The 14,717-nt window shown below is 38.4% G+C and overlaps 1 protein-coding gene across 2 annotated transcripts in view; it reads left to right on the top strand.

Annotated features, from left to right (window-relative positions):
• LOC100367066 (uncharacterized) overlaps positions 1–14,717 on the top strand; it is a 114,892-nt gene that overhangs the window by 78,317 nt on the left and 21,858 nt on the right. For both annotated transcript variants that reach the window (XM_085508655.1, XM_085508656.1), the window contains exons 13-14: positions 3,923–4,021; positions 12,693–12,791. In XM_085508655.1, the coding sequence (XP_085364781.1) occupies positions 3,923–4,021; positions 12,693–12,791 (198 nt within the window). The remainder of the gene's footprint in view (positions 1–3,922; positions 4,022–12,692; positions 12,792–14,717) is intronic.

Below are 14,717 nucleotides of genomic sequence, written 5' to 3' on the forward strand. Positions count from 1 at the left end.
AGCCTTTAAAAGTTTATAAAATAGCCCATTTCTCCATACATTATCAAAAGCTTTTTGAAAATCTACAAAGCAACAATAGAATTTTTTATTCTTTTTAAGATATTTTTCAATTATTGTTTTAAGTACAAATATTTGGTCTGTTGTGCGATGATTTTTTCTGAATCCTGCTTGATTATTGCTGATAGTTTTGTTGTCCTCTAAATATTGTGTAAGTCTTAGGTTTATGATAGAGCAGAACGCTTTGCCGATACTGCTGGAGACAGAAATTCCTCTGTAATTATTTGGATCATGACTGTCCCCTCTCTTATATAGGTGTGTTATAATGCTGGTATTCCACATGTCTGGAAATATACCTGCATCTAGTATTAAATTGAATAATTTTGTTAGTGACTTAGTTAAATAATTTGAGCCATGTTTCAATAATTCAGGACATATACCATCATAACCAGCAGATTTTTTAGATTTAAGACAGTTTATTGATAGTTTAGTTTCTTTTTCTGTTATGTTTTTATTTATATTGAGGTCATGTGAGATATTTTTTTCTAGATTTGTTATTTTAGTATGTATGTTGTTGTCACTATTCTGAGTGGTATTTAGTCCCCATTCGGACGCAGTCCGAAAACGGGGACTTATGTTTTGCCCTGTGTGCGTCCGTCCGTCCGTCCGTCCGTGATCACCTGTATCTCGAACATGCATGGACCGATTAAGTTCAAACTTCACTCATACATCACACATTATATGGGACATATGCACATGCATTTTTTTCATGATCCGATTAACGATAGCTGAATAGCGGCCATTTTAAGGCCGAAAATGCATCAAAATAGCACATTTTCACCATTCCGGACCCGGATCTCAGTTATGCATGGACGGATTTTGTTCAAATTTGGTACATACATTAAACATAATAGGACCTTGATGCACGTCATTTTTTTTTTCGGATCAAGTTCGAAATAGCCGACTGGCGGCCATTTTGTTTTAAAGAATTCAGTTCTGGATCCGTATCCGAGACATGTCTGGATTGATCAAGTTCAAACTTCTCACACACAAGGTACATCATGTCATAAATATGTATGTGCATTTGTTTCATGATCTCATTAACGATAGCCAAATGGGGGGCCGCTTTAAGGCCGGAAATGCATTGAAATCGCACATTTTCACCATTCCGGACCCGGATCTCAGTTATGCATGGACGGATTTCATTCAAATTTGGTACATACATTAAACATAATAGGACCTTGATGCACGTCATTTTTTTTTTTCGGATCAAGTTCGAAATAGCCGACTGGCGGCCATTTTGTTTTAAAGAATTCAGTTCTGGATCCGTATCCGAGACATGTCTGGATTGATCAAGTTCAAACTTCTCACACACAAGGTACATCATGTCATAAATATGTATGTGCATTTGTTTCATGATCTCATTAACGATAGCCAAATGGGGGGCCACTTTAAGGCCGAAAATGCATTGAAATCGCACATTTTCACCATTCCGGACCCGTATCGCAGTTATGCATGAATGGATTTTGTTCAAATTTGGTACATACATTAAACATAATAGGACCTTGATGCACGTCTTTTTTTTTTTCGGATCAAGTTCGAAATGGCCGACTGGCGGCCATTTTGTTAAAGAATTCAGTTCTGGATCCGTATCCAAGACATGTCTGGATTGATCAAGTTCAAACTTCACACACACATGGTACATCATGTCACAAATAGATATGTGCATTTGTTTCATGATCTGCTTAACAATAGCGGAATGATGGCCATTTTAAGGCCGAAAATGCATCAAAATCACATATTTTCACAATTCCAAAACTGGATCTCAGTCATGCATGGATGGATTTTGTTCAGATTTAGCACAATGTGTTGTACATATGCAGGTGCATTTCGGTCATGATCTGCTTTGAATGTATACAAACACATGTATGTCACTCAAATATGAACGGAACGGGGACGTGTCATTGACAATGACTTGTTTCATTTAAAATTTTGTAGTATTGTAACCATTTCTCAGGTGATATTGGGTTGTTGCTGTCTTTCTTTGAATCTTTCATAGCATTTATAATTTTCCAAAATTCTTTTGGGTTGTTTGTTTTGCGATTTGATAGTTTGTTTAGTAACAAATTTTGTTCCTCTCTTTTTTTCTTTTTAATAAATCGTTTGAATTTTTTCTTTTTACTGTAATATGTCTCACGAAGGTTGTTATCATATGGAAACTTGCTCAGCAACTTAGCTGTTTTTATGAGATCATTTTTTATTGTTTGACATTCTTTATCAAACCACTTTTTCTTTCTTTTCTTTGACTGTGGTTTACATTTGTTTAATATTGGTGTTGCTGAAGTATCTATTATCGAGTTAAATGCTTTAACTGCTTCATTAACCCCGTCATTACTTTTTTCATATTTTCTCTCTAGAAATAAATTAATTTTTTGTTGTACCCTGTCTGAGGCCAATGTATCTTGATATGTGAAGGTGTACAATAGATTCCATTTCCATGTTTTGGGTAGACAGTATAATTGTTCGTTGTTTGTGTCCTTATCTAATGATAAATGTTCTGGTAGTTTAAGAAGACAAGAAATTTGGCAATGATCTGAATAAAAGGTAAAATCATGAACTCTGAAATATTCAAACTGATTCAATAAAGATGATGAAACGACTGTGTAATCTACTGTACTGACCCCATTATAGTGGAAACATGTAAAATTTCCAGTTGAATCGCCAGGGATTCTACCATTTAAAATATTTAGATTACAATTTTTACATAAATTTATCAACATCTTTCCATAAGAGTTGACAGTTATATCCTTATTATGACGTGGGTCATTATCATCTATGTTGTAAGAATCTGGTAAAGGTAAAAATCTAGAGGTATCATTTTCAATATAATCTGGCAAAATTCCAGTTCTACTGTTAAAGTCTCCTTGAATTATAATGTCACCCAATTTAGAATACTCTGTAATCTTTTTTTCAAGATTATCAAAGAAATTGTTGAGTTAATAGGAGGATTGTAAAGAAAACAAATATAGATATCAGTTGTGGTATTGAAGAATCTTTTCTTTAGTTTACACCATATTATGTCTTCTTCATTCATGTTTATGATTTTTATTCCTTTTTTTAGTTCTTGTTTGATTATAACTGAGATTCCTCCTCTTCTTTCAGATTGTCTTATATTTGATTGTGTATAGTATCCTGGAATTTGAAGTTTATCCTTTGTACTGTTATCCAGCCAGGTTTCTCCAAGCCCAATAATGTCATGTTCAGTAATTTTGTTAATAAAATCATTGTCACCTACTTTATTACTCAAGCCCTGAACGTTCCAGTAGGAGATTGATAATGCCATTCTCTGTATTCTACTCATTATTAAATATGGCTATCTTTTGGCCTTAGGCCATATTGTAATACTGTGATGGGTATATATTGGATGAGTAGTACCTGGGTTCATTCCATGCTGATTGTACATATAATATATGTCAGTGAATTGATGGAATTCATCACGATGTGTTTTCAGCAATGCATTTTTATAAAAAATATTTTTAGCAGTCCAAGAGTAAGCTGTGATCATTTAATGTCTGATACGAGACACACATCCTGCTATAATTACTGTCCATTCATAATACAGTTTGTATTTATATTTCCTATACATGAAAAGGAAAGGAAAATGTTAGGATCATTCACAAAGCTTTGAACGAGTGCGCCTAAATCAGTGGTCACACTTAACTAATGCACTATCATTGATTCACACTGGCCAGGAGTCTTTCGGTTGTAATGTTATTCTTCACTGTTATTTGCATTCAACATTATTTTATCAATGCATCAATCCAGCCAATTAACATCGCTGACAGTTTTAATATTTTATCCCACAGTATTATATTATAGATTACAATGTAATAATCAAAGTAATGTTTTTTTATTTCTTTTCCAGGAATTTGACACTCCATTACATAAAGCTACATTATATGGATTCACACCTATTGTTGAATTGTTAATTAAATATTCTGCCAATATGAACGCTGTCAATAAAGTGAGTGTACATGTAGTGTTACCACATACATGCATGTTCCAGTTATATTGGGGAAGGAAGTCTATATTGTGACTTAATATCATAAAAATTTCAGACAAATAAAACTACTTTGAAACAAATTCCTGAGAAAAAAAATATCTAAAAAAAAGTAAATTACATTAAATGATATGAATTTTCTGTAAAAGTTATGAATTTGAAGAACTTGCCAAAACCCTACCAATCTTGTGATTGAAAATACCCCAAAAATACAGGGTGTCGTACAGGGAATATTTGTGACCTGATTGATGTCAGTCACATTTTACACGGTCAGATGACAAAAATAATGTTGATATTATTAATATTGTTTCATTGACTAAATTTTAAAATACCAATTGGATTATTTGTGTTGTTTTTGTTGTTGTTTCTTTGCAGTTTCCCTGTCTGTATGTGTGTGTGTGTGTGTGTGTGTGTCTATTCCACTGATATCTTAAGAACCATATGTTGGTTTTTAATTAAACTTGGTGTATATATGCTCTGGGCTAATGCGCAGATTTGAATAGATTTTGGTTGAAATCCATACAGTTAATTACCTTATATGCATGATAATTAGCTGATTTTTAGTTGTTCCTTGACTGTTCCACTGATATCTAAAGAGCCATTCATTAGATTTTGACGAAACTTGGTACATAGATGCTCTGGACGCAGATTTGATTAGGTTTTGGTAAAAATCCATGCGTATTAATTACCTAATTTGCATGATAATTAGCTGATTTTTAGCTGTTCCATGACTGTTCCACTGATATTTAACGAACCACTCACTGGATTTTGATGAAACTTGGCACATGGATGCTCTGAACTAATGCACAGATTTGATTAGTTTTGGGTAAAAATCTGTGCAATATTGATTACCGAATTTGCATAATGATTAATCAATTTTCGGGTTTTCCACTGATATCTCAAGTACTAATCATCACATTTCAATAAAGCTTGGCACATGGATGTCATATGACACTGCACAGACCTGATTGTTTCAGGGTAATTTCAGTGCATATTAATTACCTAATTTGCATAATTAATTAATTTTCAACTTTTGATATTTCAAGTAGTATCATCACATCTCAAATAAACTTGGTTACTTAAGAACTGTGCAGAGACCTAATTAGTTTTTTGGGTAAATATTTGTGCATATTAATCACCTTATTAGCGTAATTAGTTAATTTTCAGCTTTTCACCTGATATCTCAAGTACTAATCATCACATTTCAATGAGACTTGCGACATAGATCTTCTAGGATATGGAGACACCTGATTAATTTTGGGGTAAATAATTGTGCATATTAATTACCTAATTTGCATAAGTAATTAATTTTTTGCTGTTTCATGACTGTTGCACTGATATTTAACGAACCACTCACTGGATTTTGATGAAACTTGGCACATGGATGCTCTGAACTAATGCACAGATTTGATTAGTTTTGGGTAAAAATCTGTGCAATATTGATTACCGAATTTGCATAATGATTAATCAATTTTCGGGTTTTCCACTGATATCTCAAGTACTAATCATCACATTTCAATAAAGCTTGGCACATGGATGTCATATGACACTGCACAGACCTGATAGTTTCAGGGTAATTTCAGTGCATATTAATTACCTAATTTGCATAATTAATTAATTTTCAACTTTTGATATTTCAAGTAGTGTCATCACATCTCAAATAAACTTGGTTACTTAAGAACTGTGCAGAGACCTAATTAGTTTTTTGGGTAAATATTTGTGCATATTAATCACCTTATTAGCGTAATTAGTTAATTTTCAGCTTTTCACCTGATATCTCAAGTACTAATCATCACATTTCAATGAGACTTGCGACATAGATCTTCTAGGATATGGAGACACCTGATTAATTTTGGGGTAAATAATTGTGCATATTAATTACCTAATTTGCATAAGTAATTAATTTTTTGCTGTTTCATGACTGTTGCACTGTCTAAAGAACCACTCATTGGATTTTAATGAAACTTTTAAAAGAGTACGCACCATCACATTTCAATGAACCTAGGACTATACACCCAATTAGTTTCTGATAATTATTTATATTTCTTAATCACCAATTAACATAATTAATTAACACTGATATCTCAAGTACTGATCATCACATTTGAAAAAAACTTGGTACATAAATGCTCTAAGACAATAGACGGCCTGATTAATTTTGGGTTAAAATCTGTTCATATTAATTCTCTAATTAGCATAATAATTCATAATTTGTTGGTTCTAATCACATTTTAATGAAACTTGGTACATATACAATACATTACGCAAATCTTATTAGTTTTACATTGTGCAGAGCTTATTAGTTTTACATAATTAGTTTTCAGCTTTTCCATCAATATCTCAAGTACAAGTAATGTTGAATTAATTTTTAATGTATCTCCAATACACTACTTTCTACTCTACAACGGAGCTATATCAGCTGACAGTCTGCTTGTTACATTTTTGACTCCTTGAAAATGGCAAGTCCACTTGCTTTGATAGTACTATATAATTATGTATCTTGTGATATCTTCAATTCTCAATCATCCACCATAGACTCCGATCAGTCAAAATGACTGTTCGTCTCGTTCATTTTTACCAATGTGTTTTTGGAAATGAATAGGAAGAAAGGGTAGCATGCCTGAGGCTCCTTACTTCCTGTTTTGTCACCCCTAAGTATGGGGCGGTCGTGCGGCAGTTGTCACCAGGAAATACCAGCTTGGAACCCACATAGCAAATGCTATTTGTATTTGGACTGTGTGCGGGTTTCGGTTAAAAACCTGGCAGGCAGGCCTCCAATATCGGAGGGGACCAAGCAGGGCAGGACATTTGTTTTGTACTCCCCTGCACTCTGCCAGCCAGGGATCGTCTGTCAGATCCATTGACATTATGCATCACTCCTCCTTCAAGGACCCGCATACGATCTCAGAGGGGACTGGCCGGCCATCAGAGGTGTCTTTGGCACGTCATCGCTCAATTTTTAGCTCCGCTGTCGACTTTGTCGAGCGGAGCTTATCATATGAGTGATTGTCCGTCTTCTGTCGTCCGTGTCAATGTTTTACTTTTTCAACTTCTTCTTGAAAACTACGAGCTTGAATGTTTTGATACTTGGTGTATATGTACCTTGGGTGGACCTCTCTCAGATTTGTTCATTTCATGATCATATCTTCAATTCTCTAATTTTGGTGAATATTTTTGTCATTTTTGGTAAAAAGTGATATTTTCGACTTCTTGTTGAAAACCGCAAGTCTAATTGCTTTAATATTACATATATAGGTACTACATGTGAATCTCTCTCAGATTTGTTCATTTTGTAATGATATCTTCAATTCTCTAATTTTAATGAATATTTTTGTCATTTTTGGTAAAAAGTGATATTTTCGACTGCTTGTTAAAAAACGCAAGTCCAATTGCTTTGATACCGGTACTAAATATATAGGTACTACATGTGGACTTCTCTCAGATTTGTTCATTTTGTAATGATATCTTTAATTCTCTAATTTTGGTGAATATTTTTGTCATTTTTGGTAAAAAGTGATATTTTCGACTTCTTGTTAAAAACCGCAAGTCCAATTGCTTTGATATTACATATATAGGTACTACATGTGGACTTCTCTCAGATTTGTTCATTTTGTAATGATATCTTTAATTTTCTAATTTTGGTGAATATTTTTGGTAAAAAGTGATATTTTCAACTTCTTGTTAAAAACCGCAAGTCTAATTGCTTTGATATTACATATATAGGTACTACATGTGGACCTCTCTCAGATTTGTTCATTTTGTAATGATATCTTTAATTCTCTAATTTTGGTGAATATTTTTGTCATTTTTGGTAAAAAGTGATATTTTCGACTTCTTGTTAAAAACCGCAAGTCCAATTGCTTTGATATTACATATATAGGTACTACATGTGGACTTCTCTCAGATTTGTTCATTTTGTAATGATATCTTTAATTTTCTAATTTTGGTGAATATTTTTGGTAAAAAGTGATATTTTCAACTTCTTGTTAAAAACCGCAAGTCTAATTGCTTTGATATTACATATATAGGTACTACATGTGGACCTCTCTCAGATTTGTTCATTTTGTAATGATATCTTTAATTCTCTAATTTTGGTGAATATTTTTGTCATTTTTAGTAAAAAGTGATATTTTTGACTTCTTGTTAAAAACCACAAGTCCAATTGCTTTGATATTACATATATAAAAAAAAATATATGTGGACCACTCTCAAATTTGTTCATTTCATGATGATATCTTCAATTCTCTAATTTTGATGAATATTTTTGTCATTTTTGGTAAAAAGTGATATTTTCGACTTCTTGTTAAAAACAGCAAGTTCCATAGCATTGATACTATGCATATTGTTCATTTTCTAATGATATCTTCTGTTCTTTAATTGAAATGTGCATTGCTAACAGCGGAGCTATCTCAGCCGAGAGGCTGCTTGTTTTTTCTCCGTGAAGGGGGGTTAGGCGATCTCTGATTTGGTGGGTGCAACGCTCATACGGTATTGATGGGTGGACCGTGGTCCTCTGCATAATAGAGGCCTAAGTTCTTAGAGTGGGGAAATCTCATGCTTCAGCTGGACCAAGCGCTACCTGATCGATGCGGTGTTTGAGACCGGAGCCAGCACAGTCTGGAGCCAAATCTCACGCCCGACCGGATCCCTTGGTCCCTTCCCCCGACCCCGGTACCACCAATTTTTGGTTTGGTGGGACTGGCAAATGGGGATGGCCGCGTTCATGGAATATATGGCAGTTCAGTCAGATACAGTCCACGCCCTGAGAGCAGAGTGGCGACCCTCAACTTTTGAGTTGTGGCCGGCCCACTGGAACGCATTGTTTTGCACCTCCAGCACAAAGGTCTCAAACGCACCAGGCTCTTAGACCAGTAGACACAGCCTTTGGTGGAACACCACACGGCTACTCAGGATATCCTGCAGTATCATCTGGTTCTCGTGGCAGCGGCTGCCTCTGTACAGCGGGATGCTGTTTTGACCAGGTAGTCCCGCCTCTTCCTCAGGTGGTCGTCCACCCACTTTGCAAGGGAAGCATATTTGAAGCTTCTGCCTGTGATGAGGAGTATGGGCATATGTTCGGCGGCGTCTGAACCTATCGACTTATACAGGCCTTGCAGGGTCTCACCTCGGCGGAGGAGAGATCATCCGCAATGTAGAACTGCCGAACCCACATATCTCTGTTGCACACAGATTGTGCAGGTGTATTCCGGCTTGAAGGCAGCATGTAATCGCCACCTGGACTCACCAGATGGTGATACATGGTTACAAGATCCTGCTGTGATCTCCACCACCCTGTCAACAGCCCCCCGTTCAGGGTGCTACCAGGGGATCCCCGTAAAGCAGAAGCAATTCAACAGGAGATAGTCAGTTTGCTTACAAAGGGCGCTATACACAGGATAGAGAACCCGGCGATAAGTGTTGGTAGTTCCAAAGACTACAGGTGGCTGCGCCCAGTTCTGGACTTAAGCAGACTAAATCAGTATGTGCTTCCTGGAAACACAGAGCACTGTTTTACTCTCTGTGCACATACCAATGCACCCAGCGAGTCAATGACTCCCTCGATTCACCCATTTGGGCCAAGTAGTCATGTTCAGGGTGCTCCCCTTTGGGTTATGCATGGCTCCATACGTGTTCACCAGAGTGCGGGAACATGTGGTGCTGCTGCTGCGCCGGGCATTAGTACACATCAACCTGTACCTAGACAACTGGTTGCTACACAATCCAAACAAGGTGTTGTTAGCCAAACAGTAAGTCTAACACAGGATTTACTACACCAGCTGGGCTTCCTAGTAAATCAAGCAAAGTTGGTATTCCTGAGCATGGAGTTCAAAACAGAGATGGGCTTGTTATGGCTATTGGAGGCCCGTTGCCTAGCACTAAGTGACCTAGCCGAATGCTTAAATAGTCAGCGTTCCTTCTGTGTCCCTCTGAGAACTGATGCCAATCATCGGAATGATGACCTCGATTTACAGGGTAGTTCCCCATGCCATGATACGCAGCCGCCAGGTACAGCGCACTTTGTTGCAGCACCGGGCTCACCTACGGAAACTGGAGCGGCAAGTAACTCTCTCGGACCAAGCGAGGAATGCCTTGTCCTGGTATTCAGCAATTGCCAACTTCAGGCAGGGGGTTCCCCTGGACCCCCTCACAGGTTGGGGAGCGCACCTATTGAACGAACAAGCCTAAGGAATATGGCCCCTGCATTGGCTTCAGGACCACCATATCAACTGGCTCAAACTGAAAGCTGTGCACGTAGCACTGATACACTTTCTACCCATAGTTCGAGGCCACAGAGTCTTGCTTCGCATGGACAACACACTGATGGTCTCCTATATCAACAAGGAGGGGGACCAGATCTCATCACTGTCAGTCCTAGTGGAGCTAATTCTCCACACACCACCTTCCAGGGGTGAGGAACAGTCAAGTGGACTGGCGGCTCAGTCTCCTTCTCCAGAATGCGTAGTGGCAGATACCCAAAGGGGTAGCCTCCAGACTGTTTTTGCCATGGGTCGTTCCAAAGTTAGACCTATTCACCACACCCCAAAATGCCAAGCTCGAACGTACGTGACACTCATGCCGGTTCCAGGAGCCTGGGACACTTTGTCGATCCTGTGGGCCCACATGGACGTGTACGCCTTTCCTCCCTTCCCGTTATTCACCAGGTACTGGAGAAACTTCGACAGGAGCGCACCTGCACTTTGACGCTGGTGGCACCCAGCGGACCAAGCAAGCCCTGGTTTCCACTACAGTTGGAAATGTTAGTTGAAACACCAGTGGTGCTTTCGGACTTACCAGATCTGCTGTCCCAACCAGACGGCGCACTGTTGATGAGCCCAGCGGTGTGCCACTTACACACATCAAAGCTCTCAGTTGACTCAGGTTTATCTGAGTGGGCTGCCAATGTCCTGGCCAGGGCGAACAGGGATTCCACCAATGCAGCTTACGACTAGAAATGATGAGCGTACACTGATTGGTGTAGTGGAAGGGAGATTGATCCATGCCATCCCTCTGTTGGCCATGTAGCTGACTTTTCGTTCATGTGTTTGAGGAACTGGGCTTTTCCTATTCAGCGATCGTTGGCTTTAGGTCAGCCTTGTCACCCACCATTGAGAATTCTTTGGGGACGAGGCTAGCTGATTGTCCTATTATTAGGAGACTGTTTACTGTTTCCCATAATCAGAGGCCTCGACCTTGAATGAGGGAAGCGCCCAATTGGATTGTGTTGTTCGCTCTATCAGCACCACTCAAATATTTGATGTGGAAAACTGTCTTCCTACTAGCCCTCGCCTTAGGTAGGCGTCAGTCTGAACTAGGGGCCTTGTCCTTCTTGGACGACTGTGCTGCCTTTATGGACAATCAAGGCACGAACCGGGTTCCTCTCCAAGAATCAAATCCCAGGACACGATTCAAAACCGTTTGTCATCCCCTGGCTGGCAACACTGTCAACCCAGAGGATCAGGAGGTTTGAGCGTTGAGTTGCTACAAGAATCATACTAGGAAGTCAAGACATGGCAGCAATCACATGTTTATGTGTTATGGCCAGGGTAAGCAGGACAGACCAGCCTCCCTGGCTTCCATTGCCAGGTGGTTCACTATGACCATGTTAAACACTGGGTCTACAGAGATATCAAGTATGAGCGCACGAGGTTCGTGCAATTGCTAACTCATTGGCTCTTGTGTCAGGTGCCCCCCTCGAGCATGTGCTGAGGACAGGCTTCTGGAGAATGCAAAATGTCGTTATAAACTACTACCTAATAGATACCCAATCCATTGAGGAGGTTTTTTTTATGATTCCATCTTTGGTTACTGACCCAGTCCAGACGACCTCAGGGATTCCTGCGCATAGGCGATAGAACAGTCTCGGCAGCACATTTTTGTGGAGAGATTTCTCCTATCAGCACTCCTTAACACATCATTTCTTCACTGGTTTTAACTAGGTGGCAGTCGTAAGTAGAGGGTAAGTACTATCCCGGAATAGGACATGCCAGTTGGCTTAGTTCTCAGTGTGGAGAAAAAGAACCAGAAGTGAGCACAAAGCAAGATGGCGTCGCCCGCCTTGCCTCGGTCACATGGTTTGTGAGGTGAAAGAAAATCTATGAGGTCATGGGGCTTTCCCTGACCTGGATTTTTCTCTCAGTCGTTGGCTGATTCGCAGATAAATGCCAACAGTTCAAAATAGTCATTTTGACTGACCAGAGTCTATGGTGGGTATGAACTATGTGAATAGGCGGGTTGAAAACCCTCTGCCTAAATCAGTAAGTTATCCATACAGTTGAGAGCTTAAAACCCAAATAAATACTTATTATTTTTCATCAAAAATCAACCCATTGTCCAATTCAAGGATTCAAGTAAAATGAAAAAATAAAAAAAAACCATTGACATTCATGGATACATCAAAAACCATTCTTTCCAATCGCTAAATATATTTTGTTTAAAACCGTACAATTCATGATTATTTAACAGAGGGGGTTGCAGTATATTCATCGAATATACATTGTTTACACCATCTTGATTGATTGAAATTAAGTCAGCTTATTGGGCCATGACCCTGGTCACAACACTGTTTTTGGCCTATAGTTCCTTCAGCAAGCCCCTGATTACAAAATCAAATGATATTTTCATTTTGTATTTCCAGGACAAGGACACTTCATTACATCTCGCTGCCTTTAATGGACGCACTCCTATAGTGGAGAAGTTACTACATAAAGGTGCTAATGTGAATGCTGTCAATAAAGTGAGTGTGTTATCTATGCGAGTGTAGTATATCAGTGTGTATACATGTGCTATACCAACTCACTCGCATGCATATTCCAGATTTCTTGTAAAAAGGTGTTTATTTTTGAGACTTCATATTGGGATGAGAACCATTCAAAAATTCCAGTAATAGTTAGAGGGGAATTTAAGAAAAATATCTGGCAAGACAATTGAAGAAATAAGACGTGATTTATTTTCTGTATTGGCAGCAGGATATGCTAACTTTATGATAGATCATTTATTTAGATGCATGTGTCTGTAATATATAAAATATGGTCAATACAAGTGTGGCGACCAGGGGTCATAGTCAGTCAGTTTTCTTACATCAATTATTAATTTCAATTCAAATTATTGGATAAAATTCATTGAGTTTTCATGTCAATTTCTTCTTGAAAAATACTGGCTCAATTGCTTTTATACTTGGTATGTAGGTACTTTGAGTGTCAGATTTTGTTCAATTCATGACCATATCTGAAATTTAGTTCATGAATCAGTGTCCATATTGACACGAACTGGCACGATGAGTTCACACATAGTTTGCGCATAGTTTTCGCACATCCAGCATTGGCAGGATGAGCTTTGGTCATTTCGAACGGTGTCATGCCGACTTGGGCACGCCATATATAAAGGGGGCCCTCCAAACCTCTGGTCATTTTTGGATTGGCTTTCTTTTAGGCATGTTGTCTCTGTGATATAAGTTGTCTCTTTGCTGGTGATCTCTGGAATGGTGAGCAGTGTCCAGGAAGCCCTATATATACCCCTGCACCGACGTGAGCGCCACTGTCAGACAGTAGTCGTGAACTCGTTGTAAACTGCTCGTGCCATGCGCAAACTGTTCGTAAAGTGTGTAAACTAATTGTGAACTGCTCATGCCATCAATGTGTGAAGTACACGTGGCCGTGTCAGTGGAAAGGCACCAAATCATGAACTTGTCATGAACTACTCGTGAACTCGGCGTGAGCTTCTCGTGAACTATTTGTGACAGTCATGGCATGGCGCCCACTGCCAAGCACTTGCACACATAGCCCCGACGAGTTCAAGATGAGTTCATGAACAGTTTGCGCATAGTTCATGACCCGTTTGCTAAATTTTGTCCTGACCAAAATTTTGAACATTTCAAAATTCTCGTCCTGACACGCCACGCAGTCAAGATAGGTTCACGCACATTTCGCGCCAATTTACGACTAGTTTACACACTTGCACAACTCAACTCGAGTTGTGTCAATGCGTGCCACAGAAGCGTGCAAGTACCCCGACCATGGAGATAAAAAAAGAATACCCCCATGCTCCACACAAACCACACTGTGATCCATACCATGGACTTTTTGTCTGTAATGCTATATAATAATGCTAGACCATCCATCACACAAAACTCAATAAGGAATATTTAAAAAAAAACATACAATTAATACCCAATTGATTCTGGTTACATCCACCAAAAAAAAATGACCATTGTGTTCAATATGCAAAGACGAAAGTCGATGAATAATAATAGTCCAACAGGTCCAAATTTTAGCGTTTGCTTAACGAAATGGATGACACGACTAAACCTATATGTACTATTTAAACTAAACCATGTTTTTGATTCTAAATATCTTGTATTATCTTTGGTAATAACTAGCAACGCGAAGCTTCACAGCTTCAATGGAATGTCACATTTACAACTTGCAAATTGTTTAATTAAACATTGTAAGTGGAAATTGACTTCGGACTTGGACTTTTAAGTGCCCTCTGCTTGCCTTCAGAATGTAGATGCAGACATCAGTGTTATGGCTTTTGCTTGCCCACAAAATTCACCCTCAAATATGTTTTTGAAGCACCCGTAAATAAATGGAGGCTTGACATACCTGGAGTGATTTATTTTTACATAAAAAAAGAATAAATCGTCCTGTCATTGGTAGTTCCT

Source organism: Saccoglossus kowalevskii, chromosome 15, assembly GCF_978046115.1.
Source record: "Saccoglossus kowalevskii chromosome 15, keSacKowa6.1, whole genome shotgun sequence".
NCBI classification, from domain to species: domain Eukaryota; kingdom Metazoa; phylum Hemichordata; class Enteropneusta; family Harrimaniidae; genus Saccoglossus; species Saccoglossus kowalevskii.